This window comes from Pongo pygmaeus, chromosome 19 (genome assembly GCF_028885625.2).
Source record: "Pongo pygmaeus isolate AG05252 chromosome 19, NHGRI_mPonPyg2-v2.0_pri, whole genome shotgun sequence".
Classification (NCBI taxonomy): Eukaryota; Metazoa; Chordata; class Mammalia; order Primates; family Hominidae; genus Pongo; species Pongo pygmaeus.
This window is the reverse complement of record NC_072392.2, coordinates 68,467,465-68,486,053: the sequence shown is the minus strand read 5'-3', so window position 1 is coordinate 68,486,053 and position 18,589 is coordinate 68,467,465. Positions and strand designations below refer to the sequence as shown.

Here is an 18,589-nt window from a genome sequence, read left to right as displayed (position 1 = left end):
CTTTACCATGGCTCTTGCAGTCAAAGCAAATGTCCCTTTCCCCTCATCTCTGCAGTCAGCCCATTGTCTCTCAAGCTTGAGGCAGAAGGAGCTGACCTCACACTGGAGATTCTTGAGAAGAGTCCTCAAGCCTAGCCCCTTTTCAAATATTCTCCTTTCGCCTATATGTAAGTATGTGTTCTGCAGGCTGATATCATAGGCCAGGTTACCATAGGCCAAGTTACCAGGATTAATTACAGGTCAGATCACAATGTAACAAGCACTAGGAAAGCAAATTTTTAGCCTACTCAGTTCAAGAAGTGTTCATTGTCAGAATTTAAAATAAGTAAATGACCTCAGAGATAATCCAGTCCCTTATTTTATACTTGAGGGGACTGAGGCCTGAAGAGATTGACTTGTCTAAGCTCCTAGCAGTTAGAAGAACCAGAAATAGATTCCAGATTGCCAAATATCCAAAGAATCTGGTATCTTTTCTTCTACTAAAATGGACTAGATGTAGTTTTTAAATGAATCAGCAACTGGCCCTATACCTGGGAACAAAGTGAGCACTCAAATTGTCAAAGGCACAAAAAGGCCAGACGTAACATGGCGCCCACCTCTTCCAAGGTCAGTGGGGGGGTTTTTCAGTTCCCACTTGAGGGGAACAGGTGTAGAAGAGTAATGAGCAACTTACAGCTCTCCAACTACGCTGTTGCAGGAAGCTCCGAGATGAAACTACCTTCTCCTTCTGTGTGGAGAGTGACTGGGCTGGAGGGGTGAAGGTGGACCGTGCTGGCAGGGGACTCGCACTAGTCTGGAGGAGACAGATTCAGCAGCTAAACCGAGTCAGCCTGGAAATGGCCAGTGCAGTTGTGAATGCCTATCCCTCCCCACAGCTCCTGGTACAGGTATGCCGCTCCAGGGCTCAGGGGACACTGCCCATTGCCTGTGGGCTCAGTGGGCCCCCAGATTTCCATAGACAACTGTTGAGGGCCCACAAAGGCCTCACAGGTCAGCAGTGCAGGCCTGCTAAGATCAATGTTGCTAATGCTGACCCAGGGAGGGAGGACAGGTTCTCATGCCCCAAGCCAAGCGTAGCACCCTCCATGCTCATGGAGAAGGGATCACCATGGATGGCACCATATTAAGAGGTCATCTGCCACTTCCAGGCTTATCGGCAGTGTTTTTCGGAGCAAGAACGCCAGAATTTGCTCGCAGACATACAGGTGCGCCGTGGGGAAGGTGTGACATCCACTTCTCGCCACGTTGGACCAGAGCTATCCAGGCGTATCTACCTTCAGATGACCACTTTACAGCCACATCTCTCTTTAGATAGTGCTGACTGATTCTAGCTCTCAGGGATGAGGATGAAAAGTTGGAAATTTCCACCTCCCCAACCTCAGAGCCTGACTGCAATGAAGAAACTGGCAGCACCTCCTGGAACACAAGCTTAGGTGAGGCCCAGTCTTTCTTGGGTCTTATTATTTGTGAAGGTCTCTGCCTATCAGCTGGGGCAGAGACTGAAATACTGCCACCTACCTTTGGCATTTAATGTTCCTCTCCTGGCAAAAATTCACTAGCCACAGACAAACCACCCCCACTCCTACCCAGCCAGCCCTCAAAACACAAAGGAACAAAGACAGTCCACTCAAACACTTATTTAATAACTGTAGAAATCCAAAAGAATTAGCATCAAATCTTGAAGTCGTGAGTGAAGCTGCGGGTTGGCTTGACTGGGCTCAGCCACTGAGCTGCCTCAACCAGCCAAGGAATGGGATTATGATGACTATGCGGACTTCTATATTGTCTTCATCTCATTGTGTGTATTATGTATTTAGTTTCAATAAAGCATTTGTACCAATGGCTCTGGAGCTTGGAGGAAGACTAAAGGAATGTGTAGTGATTCTGAGTAAGGTGTAGACCTACGCAGCAGAGCTATGGGGGAGAAGATTAACAAAGTCCTTTCTTCCAATATCAGGACAGTCATGAGTGGCAGTCCCATCCAAAAGGTCTTTAGGGCTAAAAGGCCCTCTCTGTCTCTGAACTATGAGATTCTTGCTCCCTCCGGGGGAGCCAAGGAGCTTGCAACTGGGAGTTTGCAGTGAATGAGCACCATGACACAGTCATTTCTGATCCCTCTATCCAGCTGTTGTCAGTCATTTCTGATCCCTCTATCCAGCTGTTGTGAAAAGATGAAGCAAAGGAGGCAAGAAAATGCTTAATCTAGCAGACAAGAAAATGGACAGTGCGATCCTTGTTTGTGCTAGCCATTGGGTGATGCACCACTTTTCAGCTCCATGATGCTACTTGTTTCCCTTCGTTTCCTGTTTCCATTTATGCCCTTCAGTTATGGTCTAGAATCAAACAATTCTAAACCTCAGTGTCTTATGAAGCTGACACTTCAAAACCTGCAAAAGCAGGTTGCCTTTGAGGTATTTAGTCACACCAAGTACAACTAGAGCTGTCATAGACAGTGTAGGTTTGCAGAGATCCACCTCCTTGCTTACTGGCAATTAGGGAGTTAATGCTCTAAAATTGAGGCAAGGAGCCTGGACGGTTGCCATTTTAAGGAAGCCACATAAATTGGGCAGGACTCCACAGGAGCTGCCCATGACTTGATGATAGCAAGAGATTTCTATCTCTGAGTCACGAAATCTGTCTACCATGAAAGAGTCTATGCTTCGCCTGAGAAATAATCAATTCTGGTGTGAGTGCTAGTCTCTCAGGACATTATAAAGGAGGGAAAATGATGTAAAGGGAAGAAAGAATACCAGAGTGGGAATCCAGTTTTGCCTCAAACTAGCTGGGAGACCAGGCAAGTCATGGAAGACCTCCGTTTCTCTGTCTGCAAGTGTCATATTTGACTGGATGGTCATGAAGTCCCTTTCATAGCCAGAGATTTTGTGTGGCTGCTAACATGCTTACATCTCTGAGGTACTGAAGAAAACAGGAATACCCCTACCTCCCAGTTTAGACTGGATTTACTGAGTGTGGTGTTCTAGTCCCCCCCAGTTCCTCCTGATCTACCCTGATTCCCAGGGAGGAATGAAAGAAAGGGTTTGTGGCATACAAAAGTATAAATGTAGTGACAGCTGACCATTTAGTACAAACAAGCCTTGCCTTTACACAGCTTTGTATAACAACTAGAAAAGGCTATGTTTTCTCTCTCCCCACCCCCAAGCCTACTCCTTTAGGCATGCAGGTAACTGCCCCCCCGCGCCCCCCTGCCACCTCCCATTTCTCCTCATTCCACCAGGGAACCCTGACTAAGGAATGAAGAAGTCCTACAAAGAGGAGGTCTCATGTACCAATCTGCAGCCATTTGATGATGGCAGGTAGGTCTGATGCTAAAAAGAGGTTGTGTCCAGCAGAACCCAATTCCATAGGAATCCAAACTCCAAGGCTGGGAGGCAGCAGGTGTGCTGGGGACAAGCTCACTGCTGAGAGTCGGTCTGGAGGACCCACTGGAGGATCTCATGGCGGCGTAGACCCTGGACCGCATTGTCATAGATGGTGTTCACGCTGGTGCAGAGGGGCTGCTGCTGCAGCTCTGTCACCCGACAAGCAACCAGCCCTCCCGCCACACCAAATAGCAGCAGCAGCAGCAGCAGCTTCAGCACAGCCCAGGAACGAGTGTGCTTCCGGGGTGGTGGCTTGCGGGGACGGGAGCCAGACTTAGATTCTGGAGGAACAGTAACAGTAGACAAAACAAGTTCAGTCAGAGGAGACCTGCTCTATACCAATCTCTGCTAGTCTCCTCCGTGCAGATCTACCTATATTCCTTCCTCAAGCAAAAACTCCCCAGGCCCTGAAGAGAAAAAATGTCTCCAGAGACCGAAACAGAAACAACTTTTCCCTTGGATCTCAAGGGGGTAGGTTTGAAACTGGCACTCATTCTGTGTGTCTCATGTGGCCCACAGCCCTCAGGGTGCTAAGTTCTCCTTGGTAACATGGTGATCCACGCCTCTTGGGATCACAGAGGGAGAGGCTTATCAGGAGGCATCCAGCGCTGACAGAGTACTGTCCACTTGGGGAAACACGGTCAGGATTTATCATTATTGTCATTATTATGATATAATGTGTATATAAAAAGAAAGCCCAAAAGGTAATACACCATATTGTAAGCAGTGATGATTTCTAGGAATGGGGGAGTACAGGTGGTTGCCATTTTCTGATATATGTATCTAGATAGAAAGTATCTTTTCTTAATTCTTTGCAATGAACATATGTTACATTTTTAATTAGAAAAAAATTAGTTTTGAGATTTTTAGACAAAATTTTAAAAAACTTGACTGAGCATCCACAATGCCAGGAACTGCATGATCCTCCTTCCTCATTTAATCCTTATCACTACCCTGTATGATCTTCATTTTCAACAAGGAAATTAAAAACCAGTGAGATCAGGAAGGTGGAGGCCTGTGGCCCTGTCCTGTTCAAGACAAGGGTGAGTAGGGGCAGGGCCACAGGCCTCCACTCTCTGTACAGAGCTCCTTCCCTCACCTGCCTCTCCCTCAGGGGTCCCTTTTCACCCAGAGGGTATCTGACCCTCTGCAGCATGTGGAGCCAGGTCACTAACGAAATTCAACCATATTCAGGTAAAACACAAAAATGTGTTTTCTATACAATGTGGCTCCCTGAATGCAGGCCAAATGACTCCTCTAGTGTTCAAGCAGAGAGGGGTCTCACTGTTGCCCAGGCTGGTCTTGAATGATCCTCCTGCTTCAGCCTCCCAAGTAGCTGGGACCACAGGTGTGTGCCACTACACTTGGCTAATTTTTTAATTTATGTAGAGACAGAGTCTCTCTATGTTGCTCAGGCTGGTCTCAAACTCCTGGGCTCAAGTGATCTCTTCTCACCTTAGCCTCCCAAAGCACTGGGATTAAAGGCCTGAGACACAGAACCTTACTGTAAGGCACTTTTAAGAGTAAACTTGCCGGGCACAGTGGCTCACACCTGTAATCCCAGCACTTGGGGAGGCCGAGGCAGGCGGATTACCTGAGGTCGGGAGTTTGAAACCAGCCCGACCAACATGGAGAAACCACATCACTACTAAAAATACAAAATTAGCCGGGCGTGGTGGCACATGCCTGTAATCCCAGCTACTTTGGAAGTTGAGGCAAGAGAATCTCTTGAACCCAGGAGACGGAGGTTGCAGTGAGCCAAGATCACGCCATTGCACTCCAGCCTGGGCAACAAGAGTGAAACTCTGTCTCAAAAAAAAAAAAAAAAAAAAAAGGAAACTTGACCATGTGTGTGATTTTTACATATCTCAATGATTTTGGAACCTCACCTCTAAAAAAAGTGAGACTGTTCTGGGAATGCTCCAAGACACATCTGACCCAAACACCTGCACAGAAGTATGTGGGCACTAGAGAAACAAACAAGCTGGGCACTGCCTCCCTAGAAGAGTCCCTCATTCCCTGTAACCAAACCTTCTCATCCACTCCCAAGCTTTAGAGTGTACTTTATCTAAGGTTTGCAGGCCTGCTCACCCAGTTGTCTATGCCTGGAAACATTGAGTGTCTCCACTGTACCCCTGCTGGAATCTTACAACAGGCAGAAAACTTACTCGGGGCCTGATTTGCTTCCTTCTTAGGTTTCTTCTCCTGCTCCCGCTTGGCTGCTTTGAGGGCATCATACTCCTTTCTCCGGCGCTCCTTCTCTTCCGCCTTCTCCCGCTTCCGCAGTTCCCGCTCCTGAGCTTCCTTAGCTCGCTGCTTAGCCTCACGCTTCTTCTCTGCCTCTACAACAAAACATACCAAAATTTGACTTCTCTCCCACAAACACTCCAGCAGTTTGCTTTCCCAAGTGATTAAAAGTACAGATTCTGCCACCTTTACCCTGGTGCCATGGTTCACATAAGAAATATTCAAAGGAAACAGCCATCCTTCTGCTCCTGGAAGTAGCCCTCCCCAAAAGCAGCTGCTCTCAGGGTTTGCCGAATGGTTTCTGATTACGAGGTTCCTATCCTCAAGCAGCAGAGAAATTAGGGTAAAATAACAAGGAGGACCTAAGAAAGCCATGAGGGATAAGTGGTGCTCCTCTAGAATTAGGTACTAACTCAGAAGGCATAGCAACTGATTGCCTTCTAGAACTCAGCTATGAAGAGAAAAAACCATGGCAGTTTTCTATGGGACTCCTATCTTCCCAAGCTTCAGAAATGAATGTGGCATGGGGGGCCAAGTGAGAAGAGAAAATGAGCACTCAAGTTTAGGGTTAGAAACAATGACGCCAGGAGCAGTAGCTCATGCCTATAACCCTAGCACTTTGGGAGGTGAAGCTGGGAGTATCACTTGAGGTCAGGAGTTCAAGACCAGCCTGGGCAACATAGCAAGACTGTCTCTATAAAAAAACGAAAAAATTAGCTGGGTGTGCTGGCGCATGCCTGTAGTCCCAGCTACCTGGGAGGCTGAGGTGGGAGGATCGATTGAGCTCAGGAGGTGGAGGTTGCAGTGAACCGTGATTGTGCCACTGCACTCCAGCGTGGGTGACAGTGAGACCATGCCTCAGAGAAAATAAAAGAAAAAAAGTAACAATGGCAATGTTGTTCTAAAAAAGTGAACCTACCTTCTTACTACTGCACTGACTGGTTTTTTTGTTTGTTTGTTTGTTTGTTTTAAGGCTAGTCAAGTGAAGCAGTGGGAGTGGAGAAGGAAGAAAGAAATCTCTAACTGGTTGTGATGAATTAGTTGTAAACACCACTGCACTAGGACCAGCCTGCACTTGACTAGTCTTAAAAAACAAATGCTTGAACTCATGAATCTGAGAACTGAACACAGGAACACATTCAGATTTACTCAACGGTTCAAGCATGTTTACAAACTTCCAAATTACAACCTCCAAATTATTGGGTTCTAAAAATGCATTTCCAAATTAGTTATTTGGAAGTCTGAAATACATTTTTCCAAAGCCAGAATGCCACAAATGATGGTTAAATGTCCTTTTAGGGCTTAAAAGTCTATGTTAGCCATAATGTAGCTGAATAGTACTACTGTAAATACTGTAGCTTTCCACTGCTTCTCCACGTAGAAACAAGCTCCAAGTTCCAGCTGGGCACCAGAATGCCAAGAACACACTCCACCCAGCCTCTAGGGAACATGGGCCACTGAGAGGTGAAGGCAGCAGGGGTCAGAGTAAACACGGGTATGTCTTGCCACAGTGGCCATGCGTAATAAGGGATGACTATAACTTGGCATGGTGCTCTCAGGGACTGCCTGTAATCAGTACTGTACACATCCCTTCTTGAACCACAGGAGTCCTCCAGTGAGGGGGCTCAGAAGTCAGCCAGCCAGTCAACAGAGCACCTACTATGCCAGAGGTTATTTTAAGTGCTTGAGATGCAGCAATGGAGAAAACAGGCCACATTCCAGTGCCTATATCATTTACTTTCTAGAGGAGACAATAAACAGGTGAATGTAACAATGACAGTGATCTGTGCCCTAAAGAAACTAGCAGAGGGGCACCTGTAGTCCCAGCTACTCAGGAGGCTGAGGCAGGAGAATGGCTTGAAGCCAGGAGGCGGAGGTTGCAGTGAGCCGAGATCGTGCCACTGCACTCCAGCCTGGGCAACAGAGTGAGACTCTGTCTCAAAAAAAAAAAAAAAAAAAAAAAACTAGCAGAGGGTATGACAGAGTGACAGGTAGAATGGCTACTCTAGTCCAGTGGTTCTAAAAGGGTTACAGTTAATCTAAGGCAACATTTGAGCAGAGATGTGGGATTATGAAGCCAGCACTTAAAGAGACTAAGGGAAAAGGAAACCCAGCAAAACCCCGAGTGAGACTGCAGTTGGTGTACTCAAGCTGAAGTTAATGGCCCAGTTTCACTTGTGTGTGCAACAAGGCCGGTGGAGAGCAGGCAAGTAAGCTTGGGCCAAGGTGGGTTTTGCTGGCCTTGTCAATGAGTTTGGATTTCATTCTAAGTTCAGTGGGATGCCATTAGAGGGTTTTAAGCAAGTAGCAGCATAATTATTTATGTTGTAAAAAGATCTCCCAGACTGTTGTGAAGAGAATGAGTTTAAGGAGATGGCAGCATCATGGAGACATGCTGGAAGGTATTGTGGTGGTCCCAGAATGGTGGCTGGTTAGAGATGGCACCGGAGCTGGAGAAACAGTCCCACACAGGACTTGCTGACAGATTGGATGTGGGAATTATAGAAAAAAAGGAGTCATTAACATCTTTCCTATTTCAGGCTTGAGTAACTACAGGGAAAGTGATTTCCTATCACAGGGAACACTGGGAGGGACTGAAGGGCCATCAGGAATCTGTTTTAGCCACATTTCATATGAATGCCTATTAACCCTCCAAGCAGAGATGAAATATAAGCAGTTGACTGCCTCTAGAGCTCAGCAGAGAAGCCAGGACTAAAGAGAGATTCATCAGATAAAGACGATACCATCCACCACAATACTGTCCCCCCACCGCCCACTAACTGTTCTTCATGACTATTCTACTGGATCCCAGCTCCTGAAGCATGAGAATCCACTGGCTGGGATGAGGACCTGAAAGATAACTACAAGACGGACAGCCACCTACCACGTTCTACTTCCAGCCGCCGCTGCCTCTCCCGCTCCTGATCTGCCTGCACGGCCTTCATGTGCTGTAACACCTGCAAAGGAAAAGGAGGAAAGTAGTGCTCTTCATAGTCACGTTTGCTCAGGGAAGTCTCAAAACAGACTATTTTCAGGCTTCCAGATTATCATGGTAGCAATGTAGAACTAATAAGAGTTAGGCTGAATGTGGTGGCTCATGCCTGTAACTCCAACACTTTGGGAAGCCGAGGTGGAAGGACTGCTTGAGCCCAGGAGTTCAAGACAAGCCTCGGCAACATAATGAGACCCCGCCTCTACAGAAAAATGTAAAAAATTTGCCAGGCGCAGCGGCACATGCCTGTAGTCTCAGCTACTTAGGAGGCCAAGGAGAGAGGATCACTTGAACCCAGAAGGTCAAGGCTGCAGTGAGCTGTGGTCATGCCATGGCACTCCAGCCTGGGTGAAGACTGAGACCCTATCTCAAAACAACCACCACCACCACCACCACCACCAAACTAATGGAGTTAATTGTATCTTTGTATCCTAAAATTACTGTGCCAACCTTAGTTGGAGAAGAGTGTTATGAGCCCAGGTCATTAAAACTGTCAGAAAAAAGTGAAACACAATGCCAACTCGAATCTGTAAAAAGTTCTGCCATTTACACTCACTCGCACATGCATGATTCCATATGACCCTCAGCAACAACTTGGGAACAGCATTTCCTCCAACACGCTTTCCTGACTGCCCCTCCTGTGGCTACCTTAAGTCCCCCTCCATCTATTCCTGTGGAATCCAACACAGGACATTGTAGCCACTTGCTACCTACCTGGCTTGGTCATAAGATGGCAGATTCCTTAATGGCAGGAACCGCTGTCTGGTCTGTAGGTATCACACAGGGGCGTGGCTAGCACAGAGTTTAGCTAATTGCAGGCATTTAATACATACATGAGGAATGGCTGATTCCCATTTCAAAAGGAAGAAAACCAAGACTCATAGGGTGATTTGTCCACTGCTAATGGCCAGAAAGCAGCACAGCTAAGACCTGAGCACAGTCCCCTGCATTCCTAGGGCAGAGCTTGTCGCACACACTTTCACCACATGCAGGAGAGCCCCGAGAGAAGCCTACACACAGCACACTTGTACTCGGCAATCTGAGCTCCCCAGATCCACATCAACTCGCTCATGGATGACCTCCACACAATCACAAAGATTCTCGCTATGGTGGGTGGAGGAGGTAAAGACCTTTTTTGTTTGTATTTTTTTAAAGCTGGTATTCTTTGGCTGTAGGGGACAGAGTGTAAGCTTGGAGCCCAACGCAATCCTGACTACCCCTTATTGTATAACCTTGGCAAGTGACTTAACCTTTCTGAGCCGATTTTCTGATCGAGAAAACAGAGATAAGATATACTTCCAGGGAGTGTTGTGAAGAATAAATAATATAACTTGTATTGGCTGCCTTGTATAATCTCTGGCATTATATGTGCTCAGTAAGTACTGCTGCTTATTTTCTTTACCATGTGAGTAAGAAAAAAGAAGAAAACCCAAACTATTAGCAAAAGGGTCTTGTTTTACTACTGCACTTAACAATTACATTTGAATATGCATGCGCATGAGACAGACATGTATATTCATATGTAATTCTTATTTCTAGAAAACTCCAGACATGCATACCTCCAGACAAGCACACACCCATCATAAGAAGTATTCAGGAGCAGACCAGCAAAAGGATCTCCTTTCAAGGCCTGGTTTGGGCCAGGCGCAGTGGCTCACGCCTATAATCCCACACTTTGGGAGGCTAAGATGGGCAGATCACTGGAGCTCAGGAGTTCAAGACCAGCTTGACCAATATGGTGAAACTCCATCTCTACTAAAAAATACAAAAATTAGCTGGGCGTGGTGGTGTGCACCTGTAATCCCAGCTACTCAGGAGGCTGAGGTAGGAGAATCTCTTGAACCCGGGAGGTGGAGGTTGCAGTGAGCCGAGATTGCGCCACTGCACTCCAGCCTGGACGAGAGCGTGAGTCTGTCTCAAAAAAAAAAAAAAAAAAAAGAAAGAAAAAGAAAAAGAGAAGAAAAGAAATCAGGTCTGGACCCAGAGTTAAGGCTCAGGGCACTCAGGTAGTAGAGAAGTCATGGGTCCCGTTGCCATGATGCAGGGAGAGTGTGGAAAGTAAGAGTCCAGGGTGTTGGCTGAGGAAGAGGAGTGAGGGGAGTGGATCACCTGAGGTCAGGAGTTCAAGACAAGCCTGGCCAGCATGGTGAAACCCCATCTCTACTAAAAATGCAAAAATTAGCCAGTCGTGGTGGCACGCCCCTGTAATCCCAGCTACTTGAGAAGCTGAGGTGGGAGAACTGCTTGAACCCGGGAGGTGTAGGTTGCAGTGAACTGAGAGTGTGCCACTGCCCTCCAGCTTGGGTGACAGAGCAAGACCCAATGTCAAAAAAAAAAAAAAAAAAAAAAAAATTAATTATCTGAAAACACGGGCAATGCAGAAATGGGACAGATTCTCATAGTCTGGAGTCTGTGAGCTCCTGGAGGGTAAATTTTTGTCTAGCTACTCTAGTTCATAGCATACAGTAAGCACCTGATGAATACATTGAACAAATCATTTTTAAAAGTTGCTTTAATATGTACCAAGCAGATTAAGACTAACCCATATACCCACCAGGGTTTAGGTCTTACCTGGTCAGAGCTAGTAAGACCTAAACTAATTCCTGCAGACAGACTACCTGATTCTGACTGGCCCAGGCCATTTCCCTACAAAGCCTAAAGGTGTGCTGCAGCTCTAGGACAGCTGTGCCAGGGACCATGGCTTTAGTTACCACATCCACTATGTTGCCTGGAGCTTTGTCTGAAAGACATATGCAAATACAAAAGGCCTTTGTACTCAATCAAAATTATTTTTGTATGTCAAAAACTGTGGAATATCATCAATTTCCTATGGTTCCACATATTACCTACTGAATGAATGGATGGATGGATGAATGAAAGGTGTGTATATGCTGAGGGTTTCTTGTGTCAGAGAAATGAAAGTAATGCCGACTCCTCAGAGCTCTGAGGATTGTGAGATGGTGCATGGAAAGCATCCAGGACAAGGAAAGAGTAATCAATGGTAGCTACTGTCAACTTGCAGAACAGACATCAATCCTACAGCACCCAGTTTTCAAAAGAGGATTTCACTGATCACTTATACTGTTCTGATCTAAGGGAAAACTCTTATCTTAGCTACTTGGTTGTGTTAACTTTGTGCTTGATTTGTTGTAATAAGAGATGATACAGATGACGAGATTATATAAGAAGCTCTGAGCTAATGATAAGAAATATCTTACTCTCTTACTCTCTACTTGAGACAGCAGAGACTCATCATTCACCCATGAATTCTAGTATTTAAAGTTAAGTCTTTTTTGTTCAACATGCACCTTAAACATAGCCAAGTTATCTGGTGCTCAGCTGAAGCAGCAGCAATCTGTTCCAAAGCTGGAGGGAAAAAGTGACTATAGTTGGAGTTATTAAGAGATAGGTATAATGCTGTTCTTAATAGGCAGGGTACGGCACCTTCCACGCTACTGACCACAGACAATGGTTGTCTTGCATGCTGCTTTCAGTTCCTCACTCCTATGTCAGATGACTCAACTGTAATCAAATAGCAGGTCTGCCCAGGACGTGCCTGCTTACAGCTATAAACTTACAGCTATAACACCTTTATCATCACTTTTATTATCAACATTCCTACGACTGTGCCTCAGAAAGGCCACAGCCCCCAACCCCCTGGTACTGTTAAAACAACTGTCCACACAGTGTCATGTTGCATCATGCAAGGTCCTGGCTTCTTAAGAGAGGAAGTAGAGAAGGCAGTCTTGTTCTGCGACTTGCGAAGTAAATGCAGGCCAGGCACGGTGGCTCATGGCTATAATCCCAGCACTTTGGAAGGCCAAGGTGGGTGGATCATTTGAGGTCAGGAGTTCGAGACCAGCCTGGCCAACATGGCGAAACGCCATCTCCACTAAAAAATACAAAAATTAGCTGAGCATGGTAGCAGGCGTCTGTAATCTCAGCTACTCGGGAGGCTGAGGCAGGAGAATCGCTTGAACCTGGGAGGCGGAGGTTGCAGTGGGCTGAGATTGTGCCACTTGCACTCCAACCTGGGCAACAGAGCAACTCTGTCTCAAAACAAATAAAAAACAAAAAAATAAAGTAAATGCAGAAACAAAGGTCTCTGTTTGACAGGCTCATAGTGGACATATTTCACTCGGACCTGAATGCTTAACTCCACACAAAGCTCCAGGTGCCCTAGGAGGGAAAAACAGGAGGAGGAGAAATCCCTGGGGAGTGTGTAAGGAGCCACCAGGGAGGCAGCTTGGTGCTTACCTTGTTTGCACACTGCTTACACTGCTTCTCATCCAAGCAGTCACCTGCCACCTTGGCCAGGACAGGATCCAGGGGGTTATCCTTCAGGTCCAACCACTTCAGGTTCTAAAGAGATGGGCAATGGGCAAAGAGGCTCGTTAAGCCCGAGTTCACATACATAGTCCCTCGGGGTGAAACAAAATAAGCAGGAAGAATGCCCCTCTGTGTTCCACATATAGGGAGCGCCATCTGAGGCAGGACCAACAAGGGGGTATTTCTGTCAGCCTTTCTCAGGGCCGTGCTCCAGAGTCCTTGAGTTCTCTGCCATATCTGGCCGTGAAACACTGGTTCACAAATTGTTACCTTGAGCTGAGCAAAGCTGACAGGCAAGGTGACCAGCCTGTTGTTGAGGAGATCCAGGTGCTGGAGGTTGACCAGACGGCCAAAGTCTGCCGGCAGCTGCTGCAGCTTGTTCTTACTCAGGTCTAGCTTCACCAGGTGTGTGAGGCCACAGAAATCCGACTAGGATCCAAAGAGAGAACCTAAGCTAGGCTTGTCCAACACACGAGCCACGACAGCTTTAAATGTGGCCCAATACAAATTTGTAACCTTTCTTAAAACATTACGAGATTTTTCTTCCTTTTTCAGCTCATCAGTGTATTTTATGTGTAGCCCAAGACAACTCTTCTTCTTCCAATGTGGCCCAGGGAAGCCACAAGATTGGACACTCCTCATCTAAGCCTTGGGCTCACACACTTTGGTGTAACAGTCTGGAAGCCCTCAAGTCAGAGGTACCCCCTGTAAAAATCCTGGCTCTACCGTTAGCAGCCGTTCTCCTCAAATGAAAATGCAGAGAACACCTACCACTCCTGGTGATAATTACCAAGATGTGTATGGAAAAGGGCTTAGCACAAAGTAGGCACAAAACACTATTCCTTCATTCTCAGTTCTTGCTCCAGCCCACCCTCCACACTGCTCCTAGAGAGGTGTGGTACCCATTCTGTCCTTCCACAGCACCCTATGCTCACCATCCGTAGGATCTGTCAAAACAGCGTGCTCGTTCATTTTCTTAAAAAGATCAGGCACTCCTGGAGTACTCAGTCTGATTCTTGTTATTTGCAGCGCCTAGCACAGTACTTACCACAGGTGCTTAATGGACATTCTGTGAATAACTAACTGAACGGGCTGGGGTCCATCCTACCCAAGTCCTGGCTCTTTCTCAACACAGGTCAAAACATCCCCCAACATTAAACCTTTGCTAAGCACCCATCTGAAAGCGATGGTACAACCTCAGCTAATGAGGCACTATTCATGCTCTCTAGGGACTTGGAAATGCCAGTGGATCTGCAATGCAGAGTGAAATGGAAGTTGTCAGTGCAGACAACAGAACAAGCTCAGATCGAAAAGTGCACTTGGCTGAATGACCATCTGGCAAAGTATACAGAAGGAGTGCGGCTGCAAGGAATTGCTACCCTGCTTTTATTTTTATTTTTTTAGAGGTGGGGTCTTGCTATGTTGTCCAGGCTGCTCTCAAACTCCTGGGCTAAGTGATTCTCCCACCTCAGCCTCCTGAGTTACTGGGATTATAGGCATGAACCACAGCTCCCAACATATTCTTCTTTTATTCAACACAAAATACTTTCTGGAAGAAGTGAGATCTCAGATGCTTTTTGAATGTTAGAAACAGTTTTTGATGAGCTGTGAGAAGGTACTGTGGACAATGAGCAAGGCCTAGGAGAATACTGAGAGGTGAGTGGACTAATAATCCAAATGAGGACATTGCCAACTTCTGAACTCGACCCCTGAGCCACAGCCAGGGCCAAACAGGAAGTCACCCTGGAGTACAGCAAGGAGTGGCACGGCTAGAGTGATGGGCAGAAGTGGCAATAGCAGCACACTTAGGCCTGACCGTGCAGGAGCGCTGCTATGTCGGAGAGGCTGAGGGGCTGAATGAATCCACTGTCTACATAGGTGGAGCGGAAGGAAAACTAGCAGACGTTGTGCAAGAAAAATAAAAAGGATTTGATCATAGATTGAATGTGCTGACCAAATTGAGCAAATCTCAACGAATTCAAGTCCTTTGGGAGAATAATGACAAGGTAGCCCATAAAATCACCTTCTTTCTTGCTCCCCATCAAAAGATGCACAAGGAAGCTGTTCACAGCTTTCTCCCTGGAAAGCAGAGCAACTTACAAAATGGTCTCTAGCATCCTTTATGCAGTAGGGAGGTAAACTATTTTTCAGAGGAATAAAATAATGTAGAAAAAAGATGAGCCCAGTAAGTTACTCAGCATCCTGTTGAGTTTAGTTTTCTGTGGCCTGACTTACCACTGTTCTGAAGAATGAGGCCTCCATCTCAATTCCTTTCCCACTGAGACTAACCACCCCATTCCACTGTGCCTCCCCTACACACTCAGATTTAGCTATAGCCTGTCTGTAGGCCTATCCTGAAATTATGCCTTATGACACCCTCCCACCCCCCCTCAACCCCCGAAACAGGAAGGAGATGCATCCGAGGCACCAGAAGGAGTCATGGCTGCATGCCAATCTTACCGGTAGAGTAGTCAGTTTATTACAAGACAGATCCAGGATGGTGGCCTTTGGAAGGGCAGCCTAGGTAAAAGAGGATGAGAAAAACCTGTCAGACCAACACCTGGAACAATTCAGTGACATCTGTTAATGAAGCATTTTCCAGAGAATGTTCCCATGATTAGGAAAGGCCTTTTTAAAATGGCAGTAAAGAGTAATGTTCCTGGGAAGAAGAGGAAAAATAAGCCAGTCAACCATGATCTAAGGAAGAATGCAAAGAGAAGGGATGTGGCTGTACAACCTCCAAGAAGGGAAACCTTAGGCGAGGCACAGGGACTCACACCTGTAGTCTCATAGTCTCAGCTACTCAGAAAGCTGAGACAGGAGGATCGCTTGAGCCCAAGAGTTTGAGGCCGGCCTGCGCAACAGTGAGACCCCATCTCAAAAAAAAAAAAAAAAAAAAAAGAAAGGAAGGCAGGCAGGCAGGCAAGCAAAATTTAGATTCTTAAACATTATTCCTGGCACTTTAAAAATAAATATTACCCAGCATCCCTCTTATTAGGTTTCAGGGCAGGGACAGTGTCTAATAAAGCTTTGCAATTTCCATATTCCCCAGTTCAGGCCCTTCCTCAGAACAGGTACTCAATATCCATACATGTTGCCTGAATCATGACTGATCGAGTAAATAGCGGAGTGAATGACAGAGTGAAAAAACAAGGCCCTGCTGGGTGCGGTGGCTCACGCCTGTAATCCCACCACTTTGGGAGGCCGAGGCAGGCAATCACCTTAAGTCAGGAGTTCAAGACCAGCCTGACCAACACGGAGAAACCCTGTCTCTACTAAAAATAGAAAATTAGCCAGGCATGGTGGCACACGCTTGTAATCCCAGCTACTCGGGAGGCTGAGGCAGGATAATCGCTTGAACCCGGGAGGCGGAGGTTTCAGTGAGCCGAGATCACTCCTGGGCAACAACAGCGAAACTCCATCATCAAAAAAAAAAAAAAAAAAAAAAGGCCCTCACAGCCCATCTCTATTTTCCCATGGTGTCCAGGCTGGAGAAGCTCAGCAAAACTTTCTCCCTAGGGTTAATGCTGGGCTGTTCAAATGCCTGGAGTATATGGTTTCAGAGAGCAGTCCTAGGGCAGGGTGAAATAAGCCTGGCCATCTATCTTCCTGGGGTAGAAAAGCAGGCATATATTCAGTTAAGGATCCTCTGGCAACCTGCACTTTCTGTTACAAAGTCGTAAAAGTGAAGTTTGACCACCTAAAAAGTTCTAAATACTACAGTGGGAAAAACACAATAACAGCTACAAGTATCAGTATTTGCTCCTTCCAAGCATTTTCCATTACAATGGTATTTAACCTCGCAATAAGCGTATGAGATGGAAACTATTATCACCATTGTATAGATGAGGAGATCTAGGCATAAAGGCTAACTAGCTTGCCAAGGGCACTCAGCTATTAAGCAATGGAGCTGGGAGGGGCTGGGAACCCGGTTCTAACCACCGCAATACCCGTCCACGGTGGAAGAAAGACTGGGCCCAGCGCCCAAGGCAAATGTAATTTATCAACGGCAGAAAGCAAAGTGTGGGTCACTCAAAGTGAGTCTAGTAGGGCGTTGGCGGGGGTGGGAGGGGAAACGGAGTAGGAAAAGGAGGGATGTGGGAACTAGTTCCACGCTGACAAAACTAGATGCCTACTAATCTCCCTGGAGCTGTAAGCCTCAGTTTACAGGGGAAAGGTTGGGGGAGAGAGGGGCGAAGGGGACTCCTGCCAGTTTCAGCGGAATTGGGATGAGACTTTACCAGCCAAGCTGTGGGGAGACTTTACTTTCTTCGAGGTAGGCTGCCTCACGGCTCGGGCAGCCAGCTGGAATTGCCAGCTTCCTAGAAGAGCCAGGTTCTGGGCCACACCCAGGTCTACCAGGAGGCCTACTCCCCCGGAACAAGTCACTCATTCATTCTCGAATACATCCAGTAACTGCACCGCGTGCTCCCACTCAGAGTCGGGCACGGAGCTGGGCGCTGTGAAAGCCCCTCAAAGGTGACAGATTCGCTTCTTGGCCTGTAAAAAGCCTAGGGCCAGAGAAGCAGATCTTCCCTATGTTCTGGAACTGCGCCAAAGTGACACGTGTACATCCCGGGAAGAACCTTGGGCTGGACGCGACCTCCTAGGGCACTTAGTCCCAGCAACCCGCTTCTTTTCAAAGAAAAGGAAACTGATGTTTTTAAAGAAGAGGAAAGTAGGTGGCCCACGTAGGGGCCAGCGCCCGGCGAACGTGGGCGCCTGGGCCTCGCGGGACGATACTGACCAGCTCCTTCACCGGGACCTCATTCAGGTCGCTGAGGCTCAGGTCCAGTTCGTTGCCGTCCAGCTTGTCGCGGAGGTTCCCGCCCTTGCTACCGGCCTTGGTCATGGTAACGCCGGCTGAGCGGGCCCCGGCTCCGGGGTTCCGGCGGGTGAAAGGAGCTGAAATGTCGCTTGTCAGTTCAGCGGCCCCCCACCCAAACGACGACGCCTGAGCCCTCCGTCGCCGCCGATACGAGACCGCCTCCGCCCGTCCGCCCGCCGGCCGCACTCCGAGCCCCGCGCCTAGCTCCCACCGGTGCCGCGACGACGACCACTTCCGTGTCCACGTCACCTTCCGCGACCACTGAGATGGGCTGGGCCAGAGCGGCCCGAGCGTGTGCGGGCACGCCCCCTGGTGCCCAGGGTGATGCACTGCACGTCGCCGCCGCCGGAGGGGTGGGGTTGGAGGCTGCGAGCTCGGTTCACCGGTGGCCCGCGGGCATTATTGCTGGCAGTGCCACGAGGCAAAAGGGCACAGACTGGGCGCCAGAAGACTGGGTTGACATCCAATACTGACCTCATCAGATCACCCCAATCCCCCTGATTACGAGCAGAAGCTGGGTGTCCTCCAAAACTGCTCCCTGTCCTCTACTTAACCCCCGAATAACCATCATGGGGAAAACTCGACTTCCTGAATTTCTCCTCTCTCCTCCCCACTCACTGCCTCAGTGCTTGTCTCTGTCCTTCCATCCACTTTCACCCAGCTCCCCGGTGATCTTTCTAAAAATCTGGCCAAGTCTCTCCCCTGCGTAAAACCCTTCAAACTTGCAGCTACCTCTAGGATACGGACCACTTTCCTTTGGAAGCTGGGTCCTGCCTGCTTTCGCAGCTTCCTCACACGCTCCAGTCCATGCCT

The 18,589-nt window shown here is 47.6% G+C and overlaps 2 protein-coding genes across 5 annotated transcripts in view; one reads left to right on the top strand and one right to left on the bottom strand.

The window, feature by feature from the left end:
* Window positions 1-1,868, top strand: part of EME1 (essential meiotic structure-specific endonuclease 1) — an 8,415-nt gene extending 6,547 nt beyond the window's left edge. Inside the window, exons 8-9 of one of the 4 annotated variants that reach the window (XR_008494929.2) lie at window positions 56-167; window positions 698-831. Coding sequence is in view for 3 of the 4 variants with exons in the window: in XM_054456100.2 (XP_054312075.2) it covers window positions 698-887; window positions 1,149-1,325 (367 nt within the window). In the remaining variant the exon portion in view is untranslated. Of the gene's footprint in view, window positions 1-55; window positions 888-1,148 lie in introns of those variants that run through there. The other 3 variants (XM_054456100.2, XM_054456103.2, XM_054456101.2) reach the window with 3 other exon arrangements.
* Window positions 1,623-18,589, bottom strand: LRRC59 (leucine rich repeat containing 59). The gene is made up of 7 exons (XM_054456104.2): window positions 17,696-18,589; window positions 15,409-15,468; window positions 13,219-13,377; window positions 12,877-12,981; window positions 8,512-8,584; window positions 5,549-5,722; window positions 1,623-3,661 (listed from the first exon to the last, which is right to left on the bottom strand). Exons 1-7 carry the CDS (start codon window positions 17,798-17,800, stop codon window positions 3,414-3,416), a joined length of 924 nt encoding a protein of 307 aa, XP_054312079.1. The 5' UTR covers window positions 17,801-18,589; the 3' UTR covers window positions 1,623-3,413.